The sequence below is a fragment of the Scyliorhinus canicula genome, chromosome 15, assembly GCF_902713615.1.
Source record: "Scyliorhinus canicula chromosome 15, sScyCan1.1, whole genome shotgun sequence".
Lineage (NCBI taxonomy): Eukaryota > Metazoa > Chordata > Chondrichthyes > Carcharhiniformes > Scyliorhinidae > Scyliorhinus > Scyliorhinus canicula.
The window spans coordinates 144730820-144746991 of NC_052160.1; the positions used below are offsets into that span (position 1 = coordinate 144730820).

A 16172-nucleotide genomic window follows, 5' to 3' on the forward strand; every position below is an offset into this window, starting at 1 on the left:
GCAAAATTAACCTATAGCTGGGCTACCTGCAAATGAATGTAGCAGCTGAACTTCAACAACTACTCACCATCATCAATCACAAAGACCTATTCACTACAAGAGATTGCCTTGTGGAATAATGTCAGTACCAGCTTTATTTCAATGATCAATGGACCAGATCCTTGGTGACATACAAAGTGTACAGTGTAACTTAGATAATATATTGAGGTGCAGAATCTAATTACGCTCAGTTGGAGAAGGAGGCACTGAGTGGTGTACGGAAATTTCACCTGTATGGTCATCATTTCACTTTGCTGATGTACCGCAGGCCATTTAACTATTTTTGGACCAAAGGTACCCCTTCATTCGGTGCAAGAAGGCTCCAATGATGGCCGTTAATCCTATCGGAACATTATTTATTTGAACATATTTTTATTGGCATTTTTCAGTTTTTACAGAATAGCAACTTAACACATTGTGCACCTTGTGTTTACATGTTGTGAAGTTACTTATTGACAAGTTTTTAAATGCATTTATCCGTCTGTCCTCCACCCCTAACCCCATCTTCCTGCACCCTCCCTGTTTCGCTGTGTGGTTCCCTCCTCACCTCCCCTCCCCACGACACCTGAATAATGGGGGGGGGGGGGGAACATCAGTGTTCAGCCGCCACCACCCAGCAGACAGACCCAGCTATGTGCAGAGAGCTCCCGCTGCTCCGCGGTGAGGACTCGGCACATTTCCATGGGCAGCTGCTGGAGGAGGGTCAGGGGGAGAGGAGGGGCGGGAGGAGAGGGGGGTCAGAGGGAGAGGGGGGTCAGAGGGAGAGGGGGGTCAGAGGGAGAGGGGGGGTCAGAGGGAGAGGGGGGTCAGAGGGAGAGGGGGGGTCAGAGGGAGAGGGGGGGGCAGGGGGAGAGGAGGGAAAGGGGCAGAGGGGGGTCAGGGGGAGAGGAGTGGTAGGGGAGAAAGGGGTTCAGGGGGAGAGGAGTGGCAGGGGAGAAGGGGGTAAGGGGGAGAGGAGGGGCAGGGGGAGAGGAGGGGCAGGGGGAGAAGAGGGGTAAGGGGGGAGAGGAGGGTCAGGGGAGAGGAGGGAAAGGGGCAGAGGGGGGTCAGGGGAGAGGAGGGAAAGGGGCAGAGGGGGGTCAGGGGGAGAGGAGGGAAAGGGGCAGAGGGGGGTCAGGGGAGAGGAGGGAAAGGGGCAGAGGGGGGTCAGGGGGAGAGGAGTGGTAGGGGGAGAAGGGGGTATGGGGAGAGGAAGGGCGGGGGGGAGAGGGGGGTCAGGGGGAGAGGAGTGGTAGGGGGAGAAGGGGGTATGGGGGAGAGGAAGGGCGGGGGGGAGAGGGGGGTCAGGGGGAGAGGAGTGGCAGGGGGAGAAGGGGGTAAGGGGGAGAGGACAGCCAGGGGGAGAGGAGGGGCAAGGGGGGAGAGGGGCGTCAGGGGGAGAGGAGGGGCAGGGGGAGAGGAGTGGCAGGGGGAGAAGGAACGGGAGCGCTGGAATTGCCGGACGCATGCGTGCTGCTAGCAGTAAACAGCCGGTAACCGTGGGCAACGGAGAGTAACAATTGTGGCGATGGCGCAGAAAAGGACAGGTGAGTTATTGAGAGTTCAAAGTGAGAAGAGTAAGTTTATACTGAGCACAGTCAGTGTGTTTATACTGAGCACAGTCACTGGAAGGGTAAAATAGTGAAGTGTTTCTCTGCTCCAATCAATTCCATAGACTCCCTATAGTGCAGATAGAGGCCATTCAGTCCATCGGTTCTGTACCGATCTTCCAAAAGAGCACTCTACCTCGGCCCATTCCCTCGCCCTATTGGGTGAGGCAGCAGTGCAAACCACTGTGCCAGCATGCCTCAGTTTAAACCTCAGAAGCACTCCATCAGAACATCAGTCTGACAGCAGCACGCCGTTCTGTGGTCCCTCTGTTTCTGGTTGCAAAATTACTTCCAAATTAAAGGTTTGTTTTTGTGCTGTGCATCCCTGTACACTCAGCAAAAACACACACTGCAGTTCGGTCAAGGGACTAGTTCATCAATAAAGGTGTGAAACATTGATGGTAAATTTACAATATTATGTTAGTTTTGATTCATTTGGTAGCACTGTCACATCTGAGTCAAGTGGTCTGTGGATTCAAGATGCAGAGGCTTGAGTGTAAAAGTCGAGGCTGTCACTCCAGGTTGTAATGAGAGAGAACGTGAGGCGTAAAATGTGAAACTCTTCTAAGTGGTTGTCAAATATCCCACGACACTATTTCAAAGAGAAGCAGAGAAGTTATCACTGATGTCCTGGCCAAATTTTTTCCTCAGTTAATATCACTAAAAAATAATTATATGCCCAGGATTACATTAATGTTTGAGGGAGTTCTTACTGCACAAATGGCTGCCATGTTTGCTCCATTGCAACAGTGCCTAGACTTCAGAAGTACCTTGTTGGCTGCTAAATGCTTTGGGATATTCTGAGGTTGTGAAGGTGGAGTATCAATGCTATATAAAAGCTAGCCGCTCCATGTTAAATGAGGAAAAGGCACCAAGATATTTCAGAACTTTAATTTTATTGATGTGAAATGGTGACTGGAAGTCAATGGTGCCGTTTCTGAGCTGTTACACTAGAGTAAATGTTTTCTCTTGAATTTTATTAGTGAAAAAGAAGAATTTACCAACAAATATTCCTGATCGAAAGCTGTTTCCACTTCACTGGGCCCCAGACAGACTTGGAAATGAATTTCCCCCAATAAAAGGAACACCAAATCGTGGACCTGGCCGTTATGAGACTTATCTAGTATGCATGAAGCTACTATTATTCATTTTATTTCATCACTCATGGTACATTGAGAGAATAAACATAATTCTGAGAACTATTGTAAATTTAAATGCTGGTATTCTCTACTCAAGTGTCAGAAAGTGATGGTGGGTTTAATGATGACGGTCAACGTAATAATAATTTATTATTATTAATAAATTATTAATAAGGGCAGCACGGTAGCATGGTGGTTAGCATAAATGCTTCACAGCTCCAGGGTCCCAAGTTCGATTCCCGGCTGGGTCACTGTTTGTGCGGAGTCTGCACGTCCTCCCCGTGTGTGCGTGGGTTTCCTCCGGGTGCTCCGGTTTCCTCCCACAGTCCAAACATGTGCGGGTTAGGTGGATTGGCCATGCTAAATTGCCCGTAGTGTCCTAAAAAGTAAGGTTGGGGGGGGGGGGGGGGTTGTTGGGTTACAGGTATAGGGTGGATACGTGGGTTTGAGTAGGGTGATCATTGCTCGGCACAACATCGAGGTCCGAAGGGCCTGTTCTGTGCTGTACTGTTCTATGTTCTATGTTCTAATCGCTTATTGTCACAAGTAGGCTTCATTTCTTTTCTGCCAGTTATATGGAATGCTTTTAGCTGGAATAGAAAGTAGTGCTTATTTAATGTTTAAGGTGGTCGTGGGCTGCTATTCACGTTACATGGAGACCTTTGCCGGAGAGGACTGGATTAACACTTGAAGCAGATTATCTGAGCAATGTGATATTTTCACCTTTGGTCAAATCCCTAACCTAAAACTCACCACTCTGCTCTTAAACAATCTGTGCTTATGAGGCAGCGTATACAATATATCGAAAACATCGGCAAAATTTTCCAAAATGAGCCTCTTAGGAAGATAAATGAATAAAGTTGTTTTGTGCATATTGGAAATACTTGAATATTTCTCCTGTCTGCTCTTTCTGGGCAAAACATAAACATTATTAGAACCTGTTAGGATTTAATTGGAGATATCAAATACAAGCAATCCTTGCAACTTATTTTCACCATTACTACACAGAGTATGACCAGAGCAAGTCTTGCCCCCATAATGTATAAATTTCTTAATTACTTAACATATTGAAAGTATGCTGATCTTTGAAGTCAGCGGACAAATCTTTGAAGATTATTGCAAAGGCATCTGACTCTTCACTACTTGCCAAGGCGTGAACAAATTTGGTATTATTAAAAATATTTTATTGTATTACAAGTGTTTGCATTTGCTTAAAGTTTGCAATCCACGTCATTTCTATATGGCCACATCCTGCTGTTTTCGTTTGTTTATTCATTCACAGTGTGAACTTGGCTGGCACAGCCAGCATTTATTGCCCATTACGAGTTACCCTTGAAGAGTTAGTGCTGCCAACTAAATGGCTTACTCGGCAATTTCAGAAGGCAGTTAAGAGCCAAGTACATTGCTGTTGATCTAGAATCACATATCGGGCAGGTTAGATAAGGTTAGAAGATTCCTTTCCCTAAAGGACATTAGCGAAGCATTTCAGCTTTTTGCAACAATCTGGTAGTTTCACTATTACCAGGTATTTGCTTTTTATTCCAGGATTATTGAAGTCATTGACTTTAGATTTCCATGAAATGATTTAAACTCATATCTCCAAATTGTTAGTCCAGCCTTCTTCTGGTTTATTAATCCAATAACATAATTATTATGCTGCCGTACCTGTTTATAGTTTTGACTTCAACTAGTGCCTGATTTACATTTTGCTTTGCAGACAGGCAGTTTGACTGATAACCTAGAAAAGAAACACGAGAGTAAAATAGGATATGCGCTAGGGGCAAGGACAGCAATTCGATTTATGCCTCAGGTATGCTATGAATTAGAAGTTAAAATATGTCAAATACATGGTACAACCTGTTTAGGAACCAGTAACTTTTTTTGTTAAAGTAGATGACATTTTAAATCCCAGGTCTTCAGTACAAAGATCCAGCCACAGGATTCCAACAAAGTAAACAGTCAATACTATCTATCTTATACTCTAATGTGCAGAATTTACATAAGGCAAACACGAATTAGCATGAGATAAACATGAACTAACAGGCAAAGTGCAGTTGAGCACAAACCATAAACTGCACGCGAAATAGTAGTCATAACCAAGACAGCAACCCAGCCACTGTGACCACGGGAGTCTTGATGTCCCTCTGTTTTCCTTAGGAGGATTTTAACTCCTCTCTTTTGAGGTTTTAGAGTCTGATTTACCTTCAACAGTAACTGCAGGATAACCTTAGCCTCACATTCCTGCTGACCCCCCCACCCATAACCTTTCACCCTCTTGCTTATCAAGAATCTTTCGAGCTCTGCTTTAAAAATATTCAAATGTTTTGCTTCCACTGCCTTTTGAGAAAGAGAATTCCAAAGACTCGCCACCCTCTGAGAGAAAAAATCTGTCTCCTCATCTCTGTTTTCCCTGGGCGATCGCTTATTTTTAAACAGTGTCCCCTAGTTCTAGATTCTCCCACAAGAGGAAACATCCTCTCCACATTCACCCTGTAAATGCCCCTCAGGATCTTAAAGGTTTCAATCAAATTGCCTCTTACTCTTCTAAACTGCAATGGATACAAGCCTAACCTCTTCCTTGTAGACAACCCACTGATCCCTGAAATTAGTCTAATAAACCTTCTCTGAACTGCTTCCAATGCACTCAAATACTTCCTTAATTAAGGAGACCAGTACCCTTCATAATAATCCAGATGTGTCTTACCAATGCTCTGTTTTACTGAAGCATAACCTCCCTACTTTTGTATTCAATTCCCCTTGCAATGAACAATGACATTATGTTAGCTTTCCCAATTAGTTGCTGTACCTGTATCCCAGCCTTTTATGATTCATGCACTCGGACACTCAGATCCCTCTGCATCACAGTGCTCTGCACTCTCTCACCATTTACATAATACGCCTTCTTTTATTTTTCCTGCTGAAATGGACAACTTAACATTTCCCTACATTACTCTCCATTTGCCAGATCATTGCCCACTCACTTAACCTATCTATATCTTTTTGTAGCCTCCTTATGCCCTCTTCACAGTTTACTTTTCTACCTGTCTTTATATCATCAGCTAATTGTATCTTACCTATCAATGCTCACTGATTCTTTATCTACAGTGTCCTCACACAATTTACTGCCTAGATTTTTACTTTCGATCCGTCTATCATTTTACTGACATCCTTTTCTCTGCATCATTTCTTCTCCTTCTCAGTGGCTGCCTCATTCTCGTTAACTTCACTTGTCTTTCCCATCTCCTTCCCTTTCCCATCTCCTTCCCTTTCCCATCTCCTTCCCTTTCCCATCTCCTTCCCTTTCCCATCTCCTTCCCTTTCCCATCTCCTTCCCTTTCCCATCTCCTTCCCTTTCCCGTCTCCTTCCCTTTCCCATCTCCTTCCCTTTCCCGTCTCCTTCCCTTTCCCGTCTCCTTCCCTTTCCCTTCTCCTTCCCTTTCCCATCTCCTTCCCTTTCCCGTCTCCTTCCCTTTCCCGTCTCCTTCCCTTTCCCGTCTCCTTCCCTTTCCCATCTCCTTCCCTTTCCCATCTCCTTCCCTTTCCCATCTCCTTCCCTTTCCCATCTCCTTCCCTTTCCCATCTACTTATTTGTCTTAGCTGCCATTGTGTGAACTGTATCTGTTTTTGTTTAACCTGCTCTCACAGCTATCGGAATCGCCCGGCCCGGCAGGATATCAAAGAAAATTTGGAAAAGATCAGATTTTGAAACCGTCGAGTGCCCCATTTGGTTCAACCACTCCAAGGGGTAGATGGAGTCCATCGAATAAATTGGTGGTTCCTGGGTATGTAAAGGTGGAATGATTCTTACCAGTAACTAATCTTTTAATTTCCCGTCTGCTTTCCTACTCTTAAAATGTTTTCCAAAAGCTTCTGTCACCTGCCAGATTCAATGCTATGCAGCACCCTCTCACATTCTTCATGCTCTGTAAACCCGAGCTTATTGCAGACTCTGCAACCCATATTCTGTACCACACCAAGTCCGGCTCACCTATCAGCCCTGTCCTTCCTCACTTACATCAGTTTCTGGCACTTTAGAAAGTTTTGATCCCCAAGTTTAAATACCCTCCATATCCTCTTCCCTCCCTGGGCTTGAGCTAATGAGGGGCTGTGTTCCCTGACTGAAAACTCGGTCCCCATCCAGCCCACCCCACATCTGGCTGCCCCACAGCCATTTGATACCGGGAGAAGCCTCAATTGTTTCAGAAGAGGAAGTCTGGTCCGTGGGAGCTGGCGGCTAATCTGCCTGGTCACCGGTTCTCTGGTGCCAGCAGCATCAGGCTTGTGTGATGTCCGTTGCTGGCTGCCTCAAAAGCTTGGACTTCAAGATAAGTGAGGGAGAGAAATTTGGTTTGAGAGGCTTTATTGCCAAGCAGTCAAGTTTGTGTGCAGAAAACATCGAGAAGCAGCATAACATCCCACAGAATCCCTACAGTGCAGAAGGAGGCCATTCGGCCCATCGAGTCTGCACCAACCCTCTGAAAGAGTACTTTCAACACTCCACCCAAACCCACTACCCCACCCTAGCCCAATAACACCTTAAGCTAAACTGCACATCTTTGGACTGTGGGAAGAAACCGGAGCACCCGGAGGAAACTCACACACACACACAGGGAGAACGTGCAGACTTCACACAGACAGTGACTCAAGCCGGGAATTGAACCTGGGACCCAGGACCTGTGAAGTAGCAGTGCCAACCACTGTGCCACAGTGTGATAATGGTCATAAAAAGTCTTTTTGATGTTAATTGAGGGATAAATATTGGCCAGACGCTAGGGTTAACACCCCTGCTCTTCTACAACACCTTGTCCCAGGATTTTAACAACCGCCCAAATGAGCAAGTGGGCCCTCAGTGTAATGCCACACCCAAAAGGCGGCACGTCTGACAGGGCTGCACTCCCTCTGTGGTACTGAAGTGAACCAGAGCCACATCATCAGCACTGCTGAATTTTCCCTCTTTGCAACCTATCCACCGTATTGGTGATAATTTTTGAGTTTTGATTTGGTATCAACAAAACCAAGTTACTGAATAATTCAAGATGTGGAGATGCCGGCGTTGGACTGGGGTGAGCACAGTAAGAAGTCTTACAACACCAGGTTAAAGTCCAACAGGTTTGTTTCAAACACGAGCTTTCGGAGCACGGCTCCTTCTTCAGGTGAATGGAAAGGCTTGTTCCAGAAATGTTTATATAGACACAGTCAGAGATGCCCCGGAATGCGAGCACCTGCAGGCAATCAAATCATCAAAGATGCAGAGAGAGAGGTAACTCCAGGTTAAAGAGGTGTGAATTGTCCCAAGCCAGTTCAGTCGGTAGGCCTCTGCAAGTCCAGGCTTGTTGGTGGGGGCCGAATGTAATGCGACATGAATCCCAGATCCCGGTTGAGTCCGCATTCATGCGTGCGGAACTTAGCTATAAGTTTTTGCTCAGCAATTTTGCGTTGTCGCGTCTCCTGAAGGCCTCCTTGTAGAATGCTGATCCGGAGATCAGAGGCTGAATGTCCTTGACTGCTGAAGTGTTCCCCAACTGGAAGGGAACAGTCCTGCCTGTTGATAGTCGCACGATGCCCGTTTATTCGTTGTCGCAGTGTCTGCATGGTCTCGCCAATGTACCACGCTTCGGGACATCCTTTCCTGCAGCGTATGAGGTAGACTACATTGGTCGAGTCGCACGAGTATGCGCCGCGTACCTGGTGGGTGGTGTTTCCACGTGTAATGGTGGTGTCCATGTCGATGATCTGGCATGTCTTGCAGAGATTACCCTGGCAGGGTTTTGTGGTGTTGTGGTTGCTGTTCTGAAGGCTGGGTAATTTGCTGCAAACAATGGTTTGTTTGAGGTTGCGCGGTTGTTTGAAGGCCAGTAGTGGGGGTGTGGGGAGGTCATCCCCACACAGCGCCGGCCCTAGGGTTGCTGGCGCCCCGGGCAAGCTGAACTTCGGCGCCCTTAGGAGGGGTGGGGGGGGGCCGAGAGGGGGGGCGGGGGCCGAGGGGGGGGGGTGGGGCCGAGGGGGGGCCGAGAGGGGGGGGCGGGGCTGAGGGGGGGCAGACCGGGGGGGGCAGACCCGGGGGGAGCGGACCCGAGGGGGGGCAGGGCGGGGGGGGGGGCGGACCCAAGGGGGGGGCGGGGGGACGGACCCGAGGCGGGGGGGGAGCGGATCGAGCGGGGGGGCGGACCGAGGGGACGGACCGGGGGGGGGCCGCCCTGGGGGAGTGCGGCCACCGCGCATGCGCTGGTTGGCGCCGGCCCAACTGCGCATGCGCGGGACCCGAGTCTGGCGCCCCCTAGCACATGGCGCCCCGGGCGACTGCCCGAGTTGCCGGTGCCTTGAGCCGGCCCTGTCCCCACACCCCCACTACTGGCCTTCAAACAACCGCGCAACCTCAAACAAACCATTGTTTGCAGCAAATTACCCAGCCTTCAGAACAGCAACCACAACACCACAAAACCCTGCCAGGGTAATCTCTGCAAGACATGCCAGATCATCGACATGGACACCACCATTACACGTGGAAACACCACCCACCAGGTACGCGGCGCATACTCGTGCGACTCGACCAATGTAGTCTACCTCATACGCTGCAGGAAAGGATGTCCCGAAGCGTGGTACATTGGCGAGACCATGCAGACACTGCGACAACGAATAAACGGGCATCGTGCGACTATCAACAGGCAGGACTGTTCCCTTCCAGTTGGGGAACACTTCAGCAGTCAAGGACATTCAGCCTCTGATCTCCGGGTCAGCATTCTACAAGGAGGCCTTCAGGAGACGCGACAACGCAAAATTGCTGAGCAAAAACTTATAGCTAAGTTCCGCACGCATGAATGCGGACTCAACCGGGATCTGGGATTCATGTCGCATTACATTCGGCCCCCACCAACAAGCCTGGACTTGCAGAGGCCTACCGACTGAACTGGCTTGGGACAATTCACACCTCTTTAACCTGGAGTTACCTCTCTCTCTGCATCTTTGATGATTTGATTGCCTGCAGGTGCTCGCATTCCGGGGCATCTCTGACTGTGTCTATATAAACATTTCTGGAACAAGCCTTTCCATTCACCTGAAGAAGGAGCCGTGCTCCGAAAGCTCGTGTTTGAAACAAACCTGTTGGACTTTAACCTGGTGTTGTAAGACTTCTTACTGTGAATAATTCAAGACATCTGTGAAATGGCTTCCATCACCTTTTGAGAATGAATCAATAGTTTTATATTGTATCTGGTTTACTTTGTAGTTTAAAATTGATTCATTGTTTATGGCTAATCTGAAATGCTTCAATTTCTCCTCTGACTCACCCCAGGGTGACCTTTTCATCCCCGGTTTGAACAAATGGCCATCAACTGGTTTTGGTTTTATGAGCAAGGAGGAATCTATGTGCTTTAAACGCTTGGGAAAGAAAGTATAAGAATATTAAATATGTTATGGGAGCGGCGTTTTCAGAACCTCAAAATGTATCATGGACTTCAATCAACCCCCACCTTTAATGTATTGTTGCTTTTGAAGCACACGGCTTGGTCTCCAGGTGTGGTATTACAATTATGGACACGTGGGTTTTTAAACACAAAACAATGTTTATTCCATGAATTCAACGTAACCTTCTTAAATAAACATTGGATCCCTGAACACCCCTTACTTCAAAGATAACCCCGAAAATAATACAACACTAAATAATCCCTCAAAATGTTCCTTTAAACCTCCAAAAGACTGAACACCTTTAAACAGAAACACATCAGGTTAAAGGCATTACTATTATGAGTTTAAATCACCCAAATGATTCAGAGATAGTCTTTCCTGGCAGAGGTCACAGCAGATCCAGCTCACTGCAAACACAGACACACCCAAGCTCTTTTCAACAAAACTGAAACCAAAACACTGCAAAAAGCAGAAGTGAGCTCAGCTCAGCTCCCCCCTCTGACATCACTTCAGTAATATGAGCTGCTCTATTTCTTAAAGGTACGTTGCTTAAACATCCATTTCTTAAAGGTACTCTCACATGACAAATAAGCGATGTGGAGACAGTGGCACACAGTAAATGACCAGACGGGCTTGTACCAACAAAAAGGAAGGACGGTGGAAAGAGGGCAAATCGACCATGGATATCTAAGGAACGGTAAGAAGTCATACAACACCAGGTTAAAGTCCAACATGTTTGTTTCAAACATTAGCTTTCGGAGCACTGCTCCGAAAGCTAGTGTTTGAAACAAACATGTTGGACTTTAACCTGGTGTTGTAAGACTTCTTACTGTGCTCACCCCAGTCCAACGCCAGCATCTCCACATCATATCTAAGGAAATATGGGAGAGTATCAAATTGAAGGAAAAAGCAGACAAAGTGGCAAAGATTAGTGGGAGACTAGAGGACTGGAAAATCTTTAGGGGGCAACAAAAAGCTGCTAAAAAAGCTATAAAGAAGAGTAAAATAGATTATGAGAGTAAACTTGCTCAGAATATAAAAACAGATCGTGAAAGTTTCTACAAATATATAAAACAAAAGAGTGGCTGAGGTAAATATTGGTCCTTTAGAGGATGAGAAGGGAGATTTAATAATGGGAGATGAGGAAATGGCTGAGGAACTGAACAGGTTTTTTGGGGCGGTCTTCACAGTGGAAGACACAAATAACATGCCAGAGACTGATAGAAATGAGGCTATGACAGGTGAGGACCTTGAGACGATTGTTATCACTAAGGAAGTAGTGATGGGCAAGCTAATGGGGCTAAAGGTAGACAAGTCTCCTGGCCCTGATGGAATGCATCCCAGAGTGCTAAAAGAGATGGCTAGGGAAATTGCAGATGCACTAGTGATAATTTACCGAAATTCACTAGACTCTGGGGTGGTCCCGGCGGATTGGAAATTAGCAAACGTGACACCACTGTTTAAAAAAAGGAGGTAGGCAGAGAGCGGGAATTTATAGGCCAGTTAGCTTAACTTTGGTAGTAGAGAAGATGCAGCAATCTATTATCAAGGAAGAAATAGCGAGGCATCTGGATAAAAATTGTCCAATTGGGCAGACGCAGCATGGGTTCATAAAGGGGGGGTCGTGCCTAACTAATTTAGTGGGATTTTTTGAGGACATTACCAGTGCAGTATATAACGGGGAGCCAATGGATGTGGTATATCTGGATTTTCAGAAAGCTTTTGACAAGGTGCCACACAGAAGATTGCTGCATAAGATAAAGATGCATGACATTAAGGGTAAAGTAGTAGCATGGATAGAGGATTGGTTAATTAATAGAAAGCAAAGAGTGGGGATTAATGGGTGTTTCTCTGGTTGGCAATCAGTAGCTAGTGGTGTCCCTCAGGGATCAGTGTTGGGACCACAATTTTTCACAATTTACATAGATGATTTGGAGTTGGGGACCAAGGGCAATGTGTTCAAGTTTGCAGATGACACTCAGATGAGTGGTAAAGCAAAAAGTGCAGAGGATACCGGAAGTCTGCAGAAGGATTTGGATAGGTTAAGTGAATGGGCTAGGGTCTGGCAGATGGAATACAATGTTGACAAATGTGAGGTTATCCATTTTGGTAGGAACAACAGCAAAAGGGATTATTATTTAAATGATAAAATATTAAAACATGCTGCTGTGCAGAGAGACATGGGTGTGCTAGTGCATGAGTTGCAAAAAGTTGGTTTACAGGTGCAACAGTTGATTAAGAAGACAAATGGAATTTTGTCCTTCATTGCTAGAGGGATGGAGTTTAAGACTAGGGAGGTTATGCTGCAATTGTATACGGTGTTAGTGAGGCCACACCTGGAGTATTGTGTTCAGTTTTGGTCTCCTTACCTGAGAAAGGACGTTCTGGCACTGGAGGGTGTGCAGAGGAGATTCACTAGGTTAATCCCAGAGCTGTGTGTGTGTCTGTGTGTGTGTGTCTGTGTTGGGTGAGGTGGGGGGTTCATAGGCCCCGGTGGGGTCGCTGAGGATGATCGAAAGATTGGAGCTTCCTTTAAAAATGATGCCCTGAAAGCGGACTCTGAAATTCTTTATTAAATCACACCCCATGGCTTTTGTTTCATTGCTGAGGTGATTGCATTCTGTAATATCCCATCCATTAACTCTGGAATATCCATGATTCATGTTGAAGAGATAGGAAGAGTAACATTCCATGTAGGCTTTCTGTCTCCACTGGAAATGTAAATATCAGATCTGATGCAATTTCAGTTAATCTTTTGAAGTAGTTCTTTACATCGGCAGATGTGAACTTCCATAAAGATATTGTGATATATCTGAATTGTAATTCACATTCAAACTTTCCAGAAACTAGTCAACTTGCAATGCTAGATATCAGGTGACTTGTGGCAGCCATCTTGCACCAGTGTCTTGTCTTACTTTCAAAGATCCTTTTTAAACAGTTCAATATATGTTTGACCAGCCGATGAAATCGCAGGTTAGTATCACTCATGCACAGGTCACATCATTGTGACATACCTTATAGGGAAGACAGAGAGGTCTACAATCCAAAAACAAACCAAACAAAATAATGCAAATAGAAAAATAGTTTTACTTTTGGACAACCGGCCTTGTGTTTTGATTGAACTGCAGCTTTGTTTTAAATTCCAGATTTACTGCGTTGTGCTGATTTTAATGGTTCCTTTTTACATTGATGACTGAATAATGTGTGCAACCAGCACTAAAAGGAGAATTTTGTGTCTTTGTAGCCCTGGGACATATGAGCCTAATAAACAAAGGAACAGGCAGGTGGAATGGCCGATGAAGTTCGGTGCTCCAGACTGGAATTTGATTCCTGCTCCAAAAAGGCGAACATTGAGAATTGAGGTAAAGTGATAGATTCGTCCTTTGAGTCTCGTCACTAATGGTTCACAGTACCAGAGAAGAATAGTTCCTAATTTTATAAAAAATAAATATAATTTTAAAATGCTGGAAATGTTTGAGTAATTAAGAGTAGAAGCATTATACCCTTGAGATAAAATGCCAAAATGTTCGGATAGTTTCATCATTGAAACGTCACCTAATGTTATTACTGAGCTGTGCAGATCAGGAACCCAAGTTTAATTCTGGTCCTCTATTGGCTTGGTTGACCTTTGCTGAAGTGATGCTACAACTGGCTTCAGAACCCCTGGTCAAGGGAAGGAGAAGCCAACTGGGATTTCTCTTCCTGATCACAGTCCAGCATTACCTGTTTCAAAATCGCGTGCATGGATGCCAGATGAGGATCAGGCTCATGGTCAAGTAACTTGCTAATGTCTAAATTCACACAAGAATGGCCATTTGGGCTGCGACCAGATATGTCCAATGCCAGGAGAAAATAATACGAGCAAAAATCAGAGCTTTCAGAAGTTGGCAAAAGAAAACCTGCACTTTAATAAAAAAATAATAATTATTGTTTTATTTTTTTTAGCTTGCCAGTGACAAGGAATTTCGGAAACACAGGAACAGGGTGGCATATTTCAGGTTGTACTTCCCCTGATCATTTCAGAGACTGGGTTGTTGAATACAATTCCCATCCTTCAGAGTGCCAGTTACCACTTTGCCAATAACGTTGACAGTGCCACATTTTGAGGGTACAAATATTGATTACTGGATGGAGTCCATTATGTGACTGTGATTTTTGCTCTCGTCAACATTTTATTCTGTAATATGTGCCTGTCGTGTATCTCATTAAACAAATTCAGCACGGTGAATAAATTAATTTTTACTATTCATGGTTAAATGTATTTTGTTTGCACTATTTCAGAATTAAATTTCTCAATGAACAAAAGTTAGAAAAATAGAATGACCTTCCAGTTAATTCAGCACAGCCTGAATAGTCTGTTTGATTCAGTGCTGGAGGCTTTGCTGTTGACTCAGAGGATTGTGAATTGAACCCGAATGTCGAACTTCAGCATAAATCTAGGCTGACACTCCACATAATGAGTGAGGGCTTGATTGCCAGCACCGCTGTATTCCTGATGTGTTGCCAGACCTGTGATGGATGTGATAGATCTCAGGACAATTTGCAAAATAGAAGAGCGGTTCCCTCAGTGCCCTGGCCATCGGCTTTCCCAATCTAGACCCACCAAAACAAACCATTGTCTCCAAATAGTTCACTGCATGGTTTCATAAACAACCGACAGATATTCATAGATATTCATAATCTATAGATATACTAACTCTCAGTTATTTGCGAGGCCAAGCAGTACATTAATAATGCATTGCCAGGGGCTTCTAATGTTGTTGATGCACAAATCCTGACCAGCGTCTTCATAATCTGTAACATCGAAAAGCATAAAAGCCCAACAGCTTCTTTTTAATGGACACGTGCAAAATATATAGGGGGGCACAGTGGTTGGCACTACTGCCTCACAGCACCAGGAACCTGGGTTCAATTCTGGCCTTGGGTCACTGTCTGTGCGGAGTCTGCACGTTCTCCCCATGTCTGCGTGGGTTTACCTCCGGGTGCTCCGGTTTCCTCCCACAGTCCAAAGATGTTCAGGTTAGGTGGGTTAGCCATGATAAATTTCCCTTTAGTTTCCAGCGCTGTGCGGACCAGGCGGGGTTACGGGGATAGGGCAGAGGAGTGAGCCTGTGTAGGGTGCTCTTTGCGAAAATCGGTGCGGGCACGATGGGCTGAATGGTCTCCTTCTGCACTGCCATGATTCTATACTATCTGCAAAACAATCTGTATATTGGGAGAGATAAATATATTCACTCACAATTGGACACCCCTTCTATCCTCTCCTCTACCAAATTCTGTTATAGGGTAAAAGTACGTACAATTAGCATTCCTGTACCGTTGCTCTCCTGTTTAAATTTGTATAATATGTTTACATTTTGTATTGCTGGATGAGTTAAGATTGTGGTAAAACTGCACAGCCAATTGTGGGACAGGAATATAAGTTCAGAAACACTTGACAAAGCACCCGGAAGATTTCTCTTTATTATTGAACAGGTCAGAATGTGTTGGTGGACTCACGTCATCATTTAAATGCAACCCAATGTTCCACCATAATGACTGTGCAGACAACCATCCCCAATATTCCAAGCCCCCAGCTGGTACAGCCATGGTGGAACAGAGAGGGGAGTGGAATCAGCTGAAGTGAAGCCCAAATGATGGGATTAAGCTGGATCAAAACAGCTCGATTCAATTTGACATCTTCACGGATGCATTGCTCAGAGGCCCACCTCGTCTGTCCTGTTTGTGTCCTGCACCACAATCAGCTGTGGGGCAAATGCCCAAACTAATGCTGCCCTCACATGGCTGGAACCTATCGAATTGTTTGTGGATTTCGGGAGGGGGGGGAAACTCCTGCGAATGGGGGAGCTCCACTGTGTTCTCATTAACTTTGCAACATGTGGGTTTTTCTAAAGATAATCTCATTACGCTCGTTATGAATAAAATAAACTTGCCATTGCTGAGAGTATTAAATGTGAACATTGGCTTCAGATAATTTGCAAGTACCTGTTTAAAATTATTT

The 16172-nt window shown here is 45.5% G+C and overlaps 1 protein-coding gene across 1 annotated transcript; it reads left to right on the top strand.

Annotated features, from left to right (window-relative positions):
- Window positions 1-1513: 1513 nt before the first annotated feature.
- LOC119978673 (protein pitchfork-like) lies at window positions 1514-14418 on the top strand. Its single transcript, XM_038820461.1, has 6 exons — window positions 1514-1565; window positions 2612-2751; window positions 4485-4577; window positions 6413-6549; window positions 13416-13533; window positions 14117-14418. Exons 1-6 carry the CDS (start codon window positions 1547-1549, stop codon window positions 14183-14185), a joined length of 576 nt encoding a protein of 191 aa, XP_038676389.1. The 5' UTR covers window positions 1514-1546; the 3' UTR covers window positions 14186-14418.
- Window positions 14419-16172: the final 1754 nt, after the last annotated feature.

Bases quoted from the DNA above. Each gene is read 5' to 3' on its own strand.
- LOC119978673 (XM_038820461.1), top strand. The intron at 6,550-13,415 runs GTATGTAAAGGT...GTGTCTTTGTAG, and splicing joins AATAAATTGGTGGTTCCTGG to CCCTGGGACATATGAGCCTA. The intron at 13,534-14,116 runs GTAAAGTGATAG...TATTTTTTTTAG, and splicing joins GGCGAACATTGAGAATTGAG to CTTGCCAGTGACAAGGAATT.